We start from the raw sequence: 14,885 nt of genomic DNA on the forward strand, positions 1-14,885 counted from the left end.
GCACACCGCCGCCTCTTCCCAAGAAGAAGAACTCCAGTACGGTTATCCTGGCCAGCGATCAACACAATCGTACAGGCAGTTTGACCAGCAGCGGGGCGGAAGTAGACAGCGACGACAACGAGAGCAACATCAGCTGCGATTCCTTGAACGGTGGCGAGTTGACCGACAGAATAGCGAACGGTGGCATTAACGGGAACGAGGCTGGCAGGCCATCCTTGGAATTTTCAGAACGCTCGGAGAATTGCCGTCTGAAGAACGGGGTGGATCGTGAGAAGTACAGGGACACGGAGACCATCTTGGCGTTGAACCGGCTCGACCTGTCCACCGATCAGAACGAGGAAAATCGAACTCACGAGGAGGAATCGAGCGCGGCTACCTCGAGCCCTGAGATCGACTCGAGTTCTTGCTCGACCAGAGCCTCCCCCAGCGTGTCCCCCTCGCCGTCCGGGACTTCCTCGTTGTCGAAAGCCTCCTCCACTCCGAGGATCAGGAGTCCGGTCCTGGCCACCGAGCAGAACGGCAGGCTATCGTCCCCGGTTGTGAAGGAGTGCACTTACGAGGAGAGGAAGCAGGAGCAGGAGAGGTTGGAGCAGGAATCAGGTGACGTGGACACCAGCGTCAACCCTTTGACCGGGAAGAAATACGTGTACGAGTACGACAGGTTCTATAAGTTTCACATAAACGAGTTGAAGGGGAACAAAGACAATGGTAGGGGTGTGGTGTTAGGCGATAAGGACACCGACGAGTGTTTCGCCGGTTACAAGATTCTCGAAAAGGAAGCCATACGCAGTGCCAAGGGAACTGTGCGCGGTGTCAAAAACAGGGTTCGAGCTGGGATCGCGACGTTCCTTCAGAAACCCTCTTCTCAGGTTCGTATATTATTTAGTTATGTCCATACGCAGTTTATTTCGAAATCTAGGGAAATTTCTATTGCACGCCAATTAATGGTTGGATGAAGGAATGCTATAAGGAAAAATTTTAAATTAATGATCCTTTTATTCGTTTTTTCGTGCCCCTGGTAATTGTTTGGAGAACTTTATTTTACTCGTCGAAAGCTGGATTTTTTCATGATTAGGAAATATTTATGGTATATAATTGTTGGACGCGACTCAAAAGAGGATTCGAGAGAGGTCGAGAAGTTTGATAAGTAACTTTTGGGTCGTTGGAAAAATGGAGATGCACGGTGAAAGGCGTATTCGAAGGTCAGAGGGACAGGATGTCGAAAAATTTTGCGAGCCGTTGGTCTAGATTTCACCAAATATCAGCGGCACGTGGAATCTTTGGCTCCTCGTGACCGCGATCTGTTGCTATTCTGTCATTAATGCAGACTTTTTATAGTGATTCATGACGTTAATGCGTGCGTCACAGAGATTTTTCATTGCCAATAACGTATCCAAGAGTAAATCCCTTCAGAGATCTTGCAAACTAGCAAAAATCGTTTCAAGATTTATCCTATATCTCGATACAAGTTAAAACCCGAAACTTGATCGATTTCAAAAACTTGTTAAGAAAACGTGATCACTTGTCACAAGCACAGATGATTATCAGTCATCCTACGTATCCTTTTCAAATTCTAAAAAAATCTTTCGCAAAAACTCGTCTCTTTTGCAATTTTTCATTACAATTTTTGCCAAAATAAAAAGGATATCGTTCCGTTTCCAATTCTCGGTGTCAAAAACGGCGTCAAAAGGTATCGAAACGTGAAAGGATGTGACGTGCCTTAAATATCGACTCGAAATGGTCGAGGCCAACTGACAGCCTCTCCTAAACGACGCGACGATTTGTTATGCAAATCAGCCTCCGACACCACACCATGTTTCAACACTGTCCAATTGAACGGTATCGAATGGGCCAAGCTCTCGAACCCCATCGTCTATCCCCTCTATCTATTTACGTCTTTCGAGCGATATATCGGATTGGAACGAGGGATCTATCGGGTATAACGCGAGTGGTCGAGCGAAAAGCGTTAGATTTACAGTTAGATCACCTCTATCGTCGACCAGTTTGGATCGACCAGTTGACTGGCATCGATCGATGACGTAGACGGCGTCCCATGTGGTCCTGATGCAAGGTTTCCGGTGTTGCCATGCGAGCCGCGTGCATAGAACGTCGAGAAACGTATATATACGTCGATGCAGAACGGATCGACATAACGGTAGATCCGATAAAGCGATATTACGGCAACGTGCGCGAGGATCGTGCTCGTTGTCCCTAGTTGTAAACCGGTATTCCTCCTCTTTTTCCTCCATCTCTCTCTCTCTCTTCTTTTCGTCTTTCACGATCTTCTCCACTATCCAAGGGGCTCCAAGTTGAAATATTTTGTTTGTTGCACAGATCTTATTTATTGTTCTTGCGTTTGATTCGATATTTGGCTGTTTGTTCTCACTTGGTCGTGAGAAATTTTGGGGGGAAGTTAGGGAAAGGAGAATTGAATTACCTCGGTCGATTGGGAATTTCTTTTGGGATTTCGCATTCGATCGAATTTTCTTTGAGAATGTATTCGTTGTTGATTCATTGGTTCATTGTAAATGAGTTTGTTTTTGAAAAAATTTTCTTATTGTTCTTGTTTTTCTAATGATAACAACGTAAAACGAGATATAGTTTAAATAGAAAATAGTTAATTTGAACAGGATATTGGCAAGGAAGGATTAATGATTTTTGCGGATGAATAATTTATCGATTCGAAATGGAAATGTTCTAAGATGTATTATGGTCACTGTATCGAGAAAAGAAATATTTATAATCTTCCAAGAAGTACAAAAAATATAGAATCGAGCAATGTTATATAGATTTCTCTGTTTATAGCAACAATAACGACACGTGTTCTTCGTTTATTACAAACACGATGTTGTAAATATCATTGCAAATAATACGTATGTTTGCATTTTACCAGAAATGGTACGATCGAAATCGATGATCTTACGATTTTGTTCTACGATTGGCTCTCGTTAAAATGCACAAATCTGTGCCGATCGTATAAAGATTACACATAAATGTAAGGTATTTATTGAATCGGTTCGAGTTCTATACGAGCAGGATGGAAACAATTGGACGTAAAGTCGGTTGGGAATATTCAATGGTGGCCGATGTTCTACTTTCCGCCGCGAGAGTTTATTTACAATCGTGCATGAGCTAATTTACGCGATCGACTTTTGTACGTAGATCGAATAAATATACAAAGATGTATATATATTTTATGTGATTTCGAATAAGCATAAGATATACGATAGAAAGTTAAATTAATTAGGAAAGAAAATTAAGAATGGAGGATACACGAGGATGATCGGGTTGATTGATAATAAAGTGGAATAATTATTAGAAATAACGTAATAACGGGGATAAAATGGAATAATTAATAGAACTAATTCCGGTATAACGCTCTACAGTGCTACCTTCGTTCATTGTCCTTTTCCAAGAAGCATTAGAAACCACAGAAACCTCATTTTTGCGTGTAACTGTTACTCCTATTACGTAGTTTCTTAATACTTTTATATTATATCACTCATCTTACGTAATAAGTCTGATAACTATAATAACCCAAGGTTACAGATATTCCATCAAATTATAAAGTGGAAAAAAGAGGAGAAATATATTGGATATCATTTTGTGATTAATTTAAGATTGTCCTAATAGAAAAAAAAGAAGAACATTTGCAACAAAAGAATAAAATTTTGAAAGATATCGAATTGTCAAATCGAAGATTCAACTTGAACATACTCGTTTACAAAAATTTTATTTAGTAAAATTTAGAAAAAACAATGATTTCAATATATACCAATAATAATTTATTCAATTACAAATTTTATGTCACTTTTCTATCGAGGGCGAGATATTGTATATTAAATTTTACACATTTTTCTCCAACAACATGGAAACGCTTAAACCCTTAATGCAAGAGAGAGCCTGCCACAGTGTGACAATGTTTGTTGTCAGTAAAGCAGCGTAATGGCCGCGTTTCGCAATGCGTTTCTTAAAGCCTCCTCGCAACAGGTACATTTACGGGAGTCATTTACTTAACGACAATTTTGCTTGGTTTCTTAACGCGTTTCATTAGAGAGGGGAAAAGAAAAATCGAAAAAAAGGAATACACCAAGTTACGGTCAATATTCCATGGCACGACAACTACAGAAACCACCCGGAATTCTCTTCTCCCTTCTTCTTCCCAAGAAGAGAAGATTATTCGTCGTAAGGTAATCTGCGTGATGGTGTCGTAACTGTGCCGCTTTTCTTGCCGCGCAAAAATGAGATCGTCGGGTATGCAATTCGTTTCATCAGCTGGCACACGCGAATCCGTGTCGCGGTTACGTCTGGAAACGTCTTACAACCTCTTGATTTGCTCCATTATGAATGAATCACGTGTGGCGAGGTATATTAATTACGCAGGTGGATAATTGGTGATATCTCCTGATGCCTGATGTTCTAAGACTGTTGAATGTCTTTATTATCGAATCGTTCCACCTTGATTTATGCGATCCTATGTGTTTGAAATATTTATTCCTCTTTGATTGCGACGTTTGGGTATAATTTAAACCTTGGATTGGTTTCATTAGTCTGTTTCACTTGTCTCCTGTTTTTGTTTGCAACGTGGGATTTTTTTTTTTCGTGCTATTGACGATCTCTCTGATTACTGTCCTTGGAGTTTATTATATATATGGAATTGAAAAAAAGGAGAAGGATTCTTTTTTTTAGTGGGAAAATTTTAATAGAACATGTTTAATCTTTAAAGAGGATTAGAGCTTTGTGCTCTTATGCTTTGTGTCAAATATTTGTTTTCACGCTTGGAAATGATTCTATTAAATAAAAATTAGATGAAATTGTTGAATCCTTTGAGGAATGTGTTAAGTTTTTTTTTTTTTTATCAAAGTGTAATGTAAGAGAAAAATATTAAAGAGAAAAATAAATATCCAGGATGTTTTTTAATGATTGAATAAATTTTCTTTCTCTTTATTAATCTTATTCTAGACAAAATCTCTTGTAACATTCTTATATTACGTTACACGATGTTCCTTTTATGGCCTGTTATTCTCTATGAATTTACCATGACCTTTCAATTATATCATATCGTATTCTATATTCTTCAATCTGAAAAAAAAGGGACGCGAACAAAGTTCCATTACCAATCAAATCAAATACACATAAATATCTCCCATATTTATTAATACATTTATTAATATTTATTAATACATATTTATTAATACATTGATCAAGAAAAAAAAAGGTTATGATCCATGATTTTTAATCCACTTTCACTTTTTAATTATCACAGTAAACGTTCTTCGTTTTCCAATATAAAAAAGAAAAAAAATATTCTTCATTTTTATCTCTAATAAAATAATTCATGCTTTCTCATACATCACACGATATTGATTCGTAACATCATCGATCTCCTCACAAATACACATCGTATCCTCCATATTTCTCGATATGAACGAAACCAAGAACGCGAGGATTCCAGCTGAAACCAGCGCATCGCCGCGATGAGAAAACGAGAGATAGGAAGTCACGTGGTTACTTCCGCGTAGTTAAACAATATGAAACTAACGTTAGATATCGCACAGTGGAATGCTGACATAACAGAAACGTAGCACAGGCGGGAAATAGGTGTCGTAATTTCCTGGTATAATACGATACGATGTTATGCATCAAGATGCATCGATGGATTTCTTCTTTTTTAATTTCTCGCCGCCTCGTTATCATTCGTTATCGATATATTATCGTTCACGTAATACGAGAAGCTGCATTCGTTATGATTCTCGCGTAATCCTCGCCTTTATGGCGAGTTTCACGCGAACTTATCGAGGTTAGAAAGTTGTCGAGTTTATTCTAGACCAGTAGGCTGCGGAATGAAAATGCGACTTTTCTAAGCCGTTTGCACTGTTTCAGAAGAATTATATTATTAGTAGATAGTGATTAAAATTATTTATCTTTGCTATTTCGTTGTTTAATTTCATCGACTTTTTTTTAAATTATTAATATTTCACGTTTTGTGATTTTTAAAAAAAATTTAAGGCATTTGGTTAGCTATGTAAATAAATTATTTTTAATATAATTATTATCGATAAATGTATAAATAAGTTTTTGTTCGCCATTTGTAAATGTACTACAAAGTAATAAATAGGATGCATGTGTTTTTTGGTTTTTAGCAAAAGTAAAACTTGCCTTTGCATTTGAAAAAATACTTTTGTTCCTAGAGTTCATTTTAGTAAAGGTAGTTTCACATGTTAAATATATGATATGAAAGTAACATAAGGTGTAATATTTAATTACAGAAATTTTATAAACTTTCCTTTTCCATTTTTTGAAACTTAATGTTACATTTATTAATTGATCAAAAGAAAAAAATGTTTTATTGATATATATTTCATACATAATTTGTTGTTAAATTTTATATAATTTATAGAAACGAATCATCATCCATAAAGTAAAGTATCGTATATTTGAAATTCCAATATATTATTTCGCAGCTACAAATAATACATACCTTGACAGTAATTCCAAAAATTATTTAAAACACGAAGCGCAATACGCGAGATTATTAATTATTTCAGAATTAACTATACGTTTGTGCTTTAATACAATATTTAATGATGGTTTAACGCGAAATATTCGAAATCCAAAATATATAAGCATGGATAATCGAATTGATATTTTCTTGACACGTATCAAAAGTAAACATCTCAAATTGATAGATATTTTATTTTTAATTCTCTCTGCTTTATTTACCAAGAACAAACCTGTCAATTGATCTTCTATTAAATTTTCCTTTCGATAACATTTATAATCTAAATCTAATATTTGCAACTCCCTCTCTGCAATTAAATACAAATCAAAATTGATCTCTTATTAAATTTTTCTCTTAATAACATGTTCTATAATTTAAATTTTCAATTCTGTAATTCAAAATAAAAATCCAAATTCTACTTCCTTTATATAATTTTCTCTCCTTCAACCTGCCTTTTATTATTTCTGAATTAATGTTTTTTATTTCATTTTTTCACTCATCTATTTCACCAAATATTGAAGTTGATATAATATGACCACCTAAAGATATTAAATTTTTTAATCCATTTGAAATTCCACTATTAAATTCATTCATTTTAGTAACCTCAGGTTTTACAGGTTTTTAATATTAAGACATTATTTTTTAATTAAAAATTATTTTAATCTAAATAAAAATATATTTAATATTAACAATTTTTCTAGGAATTTATTTTACAATTTTTCAATCAATTGAATATTTAAATTCATTTTAAAAAAGATTAAGCAAGGAATGTACGATGGCATATGATAAAACGTAAGCGCAATTCAATATCGCGTGACCGCGCTCAGAATTTTTTTTTCAACCAAGTCAAACGACACTAAATTTCGACTTCTCGTCGAATGCAATACGGAATGCGTTCGCTAAAATTAATTAGATTAATTTCAACTCCTCGGCGCAGAAAATCGTGGACGGCTCGTTTAAACGACGAAAAAAAATTTGCCGTCGAAGGAAGAAAAGAATCGCGTGTATCCGATCGTATCTGGATAGTATCTACGAACGCCAATTAAACGTAATTTGTAACGTAGCGTAATTGACAGTAGGGGCTTCAACAGTTTCTCGAATCGGCACGAAACGATTAATTATCGATTCGAAATCTTGCGTTTCCATCGACGCACGGATCGATCGAATCGCGCGTTACGATTTTCGCGATCTCCGTAAAATTGGCGGGAAAGGATCGAGAAAGGTTAGGTTGAACCTGTTGCAAACGATGTTTCAAGCTTTCTATGGAATTATTTATCGTAATTACGTTATCTTATGGACTCATTCACTTATTATATATATTCGAATTAAATTATAATTTTATCGTTTTAGTTCTTGTTTTGAAGAATTTTTATTAAAAAAGAATGTTTCAAATTTAATTTAATTTAAATATTTGACCCATAGGTTATGAAATGGTATAATAAGGATATTGGAACGTATCTCAGAAATATTTTATTTTTTTTATTAAAGAAATTTGATTTATCTACTGATAATAATTATTTTGGGAATAATCTGTTTCTGTAGAGAATCAATTTTAAATTAAATATATATAAAACATAAATATGACTCCTAACCTGACGATCATAATCAAAGAAGTATCGTATATCGTAAATTATTTTTAACTTACTTTATATGTGTATCTTTTTTATCTCATACTTATAAGTATACTTATAAGTATGAGTATACTTATATCTATAGAGTCAAGTTATTTGAATATTATATATGTAACATATGTATAATAAGATATAAATATAATTATCGAAATTATCGTAGTATCCCCTATTAATTTAACGTTAAAAAATATATTTCTATTAAAATTTAATCTTTAATCACTTTCTTCTGCGATTTCCTCCATAGAAGAGAATTACCACGTAAACTTCTCCCAAATAATCGATGAAAGTTAACGAAACATAATATCGAATGCGTGGAATTTTAATCGATTTGATAAAAAATTTTCGCGAAAATTAATAAAATTGTGAACGCTCGTGCCAAGCAACCCACTTAGAAGACTCTCTGACGACCTCCTGACGAAGAAGGTGAAATGATCGATGATAAACACAGCAAGGAACACGACCCACTTCATGGTACCGAGTACATCGACTTTCTTCCCGATCTGTTGGGTCGGCTTCGATACCGCTCGAAATCGACACTTATGGTCAGGCGGCTATGTCACGCTTCATGTTCTATTTCACCGCGATGCTTATTTGGCATTGCACGCAAATAAACATTCGAAGGATCTGACGGTGGCGGAGTGCGACTTCCAATTGGAAATTGAAGAAACCGGGTCGATGAAAATCGAACAGCCGTAATTTTCGATCACCTCGCGTGGTTCTTCTCGAATCGTGCTCTTATGGAGCACGATTGGCGTCAGTTTGAATGGAAATTGATAACAAATCTCTTCGCTACGATTAAATTTTCAAATGAATGATGAGATTCGTTACGTTGAACTTTTTGTACACGATATTTTTAATGGAATTATTTATCATAATTATGTTATTTTATGCACTGATTCATTTATTATATATATTCGAATTAGATTATAATCTTATCGTTTTAGTTTTTTGTTTTGAAGAATTTTTATTAAAAAAAATGTTTCAAATATTTAATTTAAATATTTGATCATCGGTTATGAAATGGTAATAAGAATATTGAAACGTATCTCAGAAATATTTTTATTCTGAGAAATATTTCAAATATTTCGTTCAAATATTTGACAAACGGTTGCAAAATGTAATAGAGATATTGAAAACGTGAAATTTCAGAATTTTATTAATAAAAAAAAAAAATGTAAGAAGAAATAAAACGTAGTTTGTGAAAAAATATTTCTGGACAAAAATAGCGAACGTATTGGGTAAGAAAAGAAAAGAGTCTTTGTTGTTTCAAAGGAGTTAAAATTATAAGCTGATGTGCAATTAAGTAAATAAAACTTAACGACCTATCTTGTCGAAAGAAATAGATGATTCTTCGTGTTAAAAATAGATTGGGATAAAAAAATATTCCATATAAATATCATTAATCTTTCAGAGTTTGTACTTTTTAAATTAAATTCGTCGTAAATAAATCAAAACCGGGAAACATTTTCGAGAAAAATTATTGCCAACTGTTACAACGTTTGCATGGCAGATTACTGTAAATTATGAGATAACGTGAAATACGATAAATTATATTTGTACAATTACGAAAGATTTTTAGTCATTTTATCAAAGTTAAAATTAAAGTTGTTGCGCTGCTTTTTTTCGTACAACCTAAAATATATTTGAACTACTAACAAAATTCGAATTCTTCAATTTTAAATATTCCATCGAAGAGAAAGAAACCATAAATAGGAACATATTTTCATAATGAATCATAGTTCATATTCAAGGTGAATTTCTCAAGAACAGCATTTAAAATAACTTCTCGCTCTCGTCCTAAAAATTACCATATCATTTACCTACATTCGATTCTTTCAAACTATATTCTACTATTCATGAATAGAATTTTCTTCCTAGAATTCAACTAATTAAACTAATAAATAAATTAAAAACTCCCTATTTATATTCCCTACTAACAAAACGAAAAAAAAAAAAAAAGATATCCTTAATTTTCAAATCGATCTTCGAATCTCGATCCAATACCGTACGTGCAAAATAAATTTACCTCCCTCCATCGCGCCACGATATTGCAGTAATCGATCGTCGGTCAATTTTCGAAAGTGGCCAGCTCGATGTAACGAAACACCGCTCTCGTGCGCGCGTAAAGGATTGAACGAACCGCCTAGCCGATAATTGGAATCGGCGCGAGCGTGTGCCTACTACGTTCGACCCACTTGCCGCCCGTTCGACTTCCGGTTTTTCGTTCTTGCGCCTGCTCCTCGAGGAGGCGCAACGAACGGTCGATCGAGCGTGGTGGTGATGGCTGCGAGGCATGGCAGGTGGCGAGGATCGTGAATTTCCCGGTTAAAGAAAACGCGGTAGGCATGTCCATGAGACAAATCGGGTGGGAAAAGAGAAAGCGGGTCAAAGAGGCCACCGTGGCGACAGTCACGGCGACCGCCGGTTTTAACCTCCTCCTCGATTCAACCTTCTCTCTCGCTCTCTCTCTCTCTCTCTCTTTCTCTCTCTATCTATCTATCTATCTATCTATCTCTTTCTCTCTCTTCGCTTCTTTCCTCTTGCTTCGTCGAATGGATATCGAATTGGGCTGAGAGAAAAAAATTTAATTGGTCAAAATTTCGAATAAAGCTTTACTTTATTTTTGAGCAATCGGATATTGGTATAATTTGGAGTGTTCAGTTAGAATAATTGTGGTTATGCCATGTGTTAATCAAGTGAAATTATTCGAGTAATTTTAATCAAAGTATCAAGTTTATTCTTAGCTTGAATGATTAAAATTTTGCTCATCTCTTCTGGTCGTGCATGGATTCGAGGACTCGTTCGCGAGTGAGTTTGTCTTTGTTTATCGTTCGTGTTTAATGATCAAATCGTGCCAGGATTTCTTGGAAAATTCTGACGTTGCTCGAATGTAAAGAATGCTTTGAAGTTGGTGGAATAGGTTTAAGTGAATGGCGGAATTACGGAAATGGATGATATGGCAAATATCGTGGAAAGAGATTTTGCAGTTTGTACGGTATTTTGGTAGAATTTGGGAATCGTAATCGTTAAAAATACGACGCTGATTGAATACATAGAGCATGCTTCGAAGTTGCAGCAATGGATTTAGATAGAATGGTAAAGTTTTGGAAATGGATAATAAAATGTTATAGTAGAAGGATTTTGTAATTTGTTACGATGTTTCGATAATTCTTAATTCAGAGATAATGAAAAGTTTGGAGTTTATAATAGCGTTTCTTAAATCTCTTTGTCATAAGAAATATTTACAAATGAATATTATTGTCAATTAATCTCGTTATTATAATAATAACATTTAAAAACAAATGTTTTCGTGTAGCGTAGATCACATAATTGTCAGAATAATATTAATCAATTTATAACATTTCATATCGTTTTTATCTAATTTTTTATTCGTATAAATAACGAGTTACACTGGTACATTTATAATACTCGTTAGAAACGTACAACATATCATATATCCATCTTTATCATTATTACTAAAAGAAAATTTAATTATCTCTTATTATTATTAATATGCCATTATTGATAAGATATATTCTTTGATACAGTGCAAACTAAAGTGCGTAAAAATTTAGTTTAGAAATTCACTAAGATTTTTCAACTTTCTATAGATAATCATTATAATTAAAGAGATATCTAAATATCTTACAAATAGGAGTGTATCTTAAATCAAACACTTCCACATTCTTCGCATATCTAAACCAAACCCACCACCAACCATCGACATATTTCCACCAACACCACACCTCAAACCAATCGATATCGATCGCATTCTTACTCTCCACGCGAGCCAATGTCCGTTTACTCGCAACATCCACAATTCATGCGTTTAAAAAATTTCTCTTCTTTTCTCGTCGCTGCACGACACACAATGGCCGAAACTGAAACTATGCAAAATTCAAATTCCATTCAAATTCCATTTTTTTTTAAAATCGTTATTCATACTCCTTAAACACACGTCCTTTATTTCTTTCTCACAATATCGGTCGAATATCGGTTTCATAGAAAAATTCTCTTTCTTCGTGATGCGCACACTGACCGAACTTCTCTCATAAAATTCAAACTCCATTTAAATTCTATTTTTTCAAACCATAAAATTCATCATTCATAGAAAATTTGATTTTCCAGATAAACATTCACAATCTATTCACATTCCCTTACATTTTTCTCACTCGCTTCACTCACTTTCATCTTTTCCTTTTAAACCTCGTATTCTTTGTATACCTAGATATCACATTGTCCAGTTGCATAAAAGTCAGCGATCTCATAAAATACGAGAAAAAAAAAAAAATTCAAAACGAAAAAGATAGGATAGATCCACGACACGTTTCGAGGAACAGTTGGCGCATCAGAGATCGTAAGAGCAGCGGGCAAAAAACGCTTCGAAGTCCTCGAGCGTAAAAGATCGAGGTATAATCGGCGCGCGGATCGAGAGAAGGCGGAGGATCCCGCGCTTTAAGCTTCGATTATCACTCGTCCCAACGGGGAAAATTCCTACGCGCGTGAATAATAAACGTTTCTCCGCGAGAAGATCGGCGAGAAAGCCGCCGGTTTCGTTCGTATACCGTTAACCGATCATGACGAGCTTTACATAACGCGTGTGCGCGCCCGTCGCACTGGTAACCCAAAATTTCGGGAATCTGGCTTCGAGGCCGGTGGAACCGGTTTATCAAATCTATAACGGAAATGTTGGTTGGCGAAAAGTCGTAACGGGATCACTGGGGATCATCGAAATCTCGTGGAAATGCGTGGACGATCGTAAAGTTGTTTTCAGCGGCTGCTGAAAGTCGGCTTGTGAAATTTTTCCTTTGCAAATCTCGGGGATAGGCGTACGGGTCGTACGGCGATGGTGGCTGGCGTTTGATGACCAGGATGACTTTCTGAAGGAGAGGTGGGGGGAAAGTTTATGGATGCGCGAATGATTGTGCGGATTGGGAGTGGAGAACGAGCACGGTGGCAGATGTTGTGTGGGATGAAAGATTGGGAATGTGGAAATAATGATGTGGTTGTGGAATTTAGGGTAGGGAACGAGGATGAACAGTTGAGTGGAATGAAGAAACAATAATTGTATTCTTAGAATTGAAGATCGTAAGAGATGCTTTTATAGATGCTTAAGATGTGATAGAGGAGATGGTCAAGTTAAGATACGGTAAACGAGTGCAGAATAGACAGTTGTGTGAAACGTTGGAGAATTTGAAGATAGCGGTTATGTCCTTTGGAATTTAAGATTATAAGACGTTTCATGATTAAGATTGAGTAATATAGATGATGAGGAATGGCAAATGTGAATAATGGATGCTGCGTTGAAACGAAGAAATAATGGTTATTATATGGAAATATCCTTAGAATTTAGGACCATAAGAGATTTTTAGTAATCTTTGGTAATTTAAGGATCGTTACTGAGATAGAATGTTGGTAGCTATCGACGATTAGGTTAGGAATATTCCACGTAAATGTAATGTACAATTCAAGTGTTTTTCTTTCTTTTTTTTTTTTTTTTTTACGTTTAAATATTTAATGGAATGGGAAATGAGGAAAAAAATGGTAGGAAATTTGTAGACCGTAACCCGTTGGTCGACGCTCGTTTTTCACTCTCTCGTGGCTGGCAAGATTCGAGCACGCTTTTCCTTCAGGCACTCCGTTGCACACCGCACACACGTGCCTCTATACTCGCTTTTAGAAGTAAACGGCTATAAATCCGACTGTACGTTTAGAAGAAATTCTAAATATAATATCACGATAACCTTGCGAACAAGCCTCTCATGACCCTCCAGTTTAGGTTAACCATTAATATAATTTACGACGTTACGGTTGTGATGAAGTCGTGAACCCGAACAATATCAGAAGTAAGAAGTGTTTATTATTAAGTGAAATCTGTTGTACATTGTAACCAACAGTTTATTATTTCTTCCATTTCTTTCTTTCTCTCACTGTCGTCCGTATATTTTTTATCATCGTTATAACTGACAACTACATTTACCAAATTCAAATATAGATAGAAATTCTAAAGAAACAAACGCAATTAATCCTTTCTATATAACAGCGAGACACTCGTATATCTATCTTAAAATTTATTGCTACTGGAGAAACTCACAACTGTTTTAGAAACAATAGTATCTTCCCCGTGTCATCAATATATCTGCATACTGATTGCACGTTCGCATCGCGCATTTCTCAATGTTGTACATTCCCAACGATCCTTCCTCGATCATAGCAGAAATTGAATTTCTTCTTTTGAAAAAAAAAAAAAAATAAAATAAAAAAAAAAAGAAAAAAAAAAAAAAAGAAAAAAAAAAAAAAATAAAATAAAAAAAAAAAGAAAAAGACAAAAATTAACAGAATCAAGAATCTCTCATTGCGAAAGAATCTATCGATTGTAAAATTTTCAAATTTCACTTTATTTACGCGTCTTTATTTAAAATATTTCCAACGTTTCTCGCGTTTGGCCGATGTTTCCAGAAAGGTTTGAAGATTTCTCAGTTTCTTCAACGCGCGGTTAACGATGCAGTTCTTCAGACCGCGCTACATCATTACCCTTACGTCATTTCTAGGAAACCATGGCGCGCTTCGAAGCCGCTTCCCACGAGACCGTGACTTTAGCGGGAATGCAAATTCGTCCGGCGATTAATTAGCATTCCCGCGGTAATCAGCCTCGAGTAATCGTCAATCTCGACGAAATTTTGCGAAAAAGAGAGATAGATAGATAGATAGATAGATAGATAGATAGATAGATAGAGAGAGAGAGAGAGAGA

The 14,885-nt window shown here is 35.2% G+C and overlaps 1 protein-coding gene across 1 annotated transcript in view; it reads left to right on the forward strand.

Annotated features, from left to right (window-relative positions):
* LOC102677741 overlaps nucleotides 1-14,885 on the forward strand; it is a 43,142-nt gene that overhangs the window by 2,191 nt on the left and 26,066 nt on the right. Inside the window, exon 3 of the mRNA XM_031509255.1 lies at nucleotides 4-869. Within this exon, the coding sequence (XP_031365115.1) occupies nucleotides 4-869 (866 nt within the window). The remainder of the gene's footprint in view (nucleotides 1-3; nucleotides 870-14,885) is intronic.

This window comes from Apis dorsata, unplaced genomic scaffold (assembly GCF_000469605.1).
Source record: "Apis dorsata unplaced genomic scaffold, Apis dorsata 1.3 scaffold_133, whole genome shotgun sequence".
NCBI lineage: Eukaryota > Metazoa > Arthropoda > Insecta > Hymenoptera > Apidae > Apis > Apis dorsata.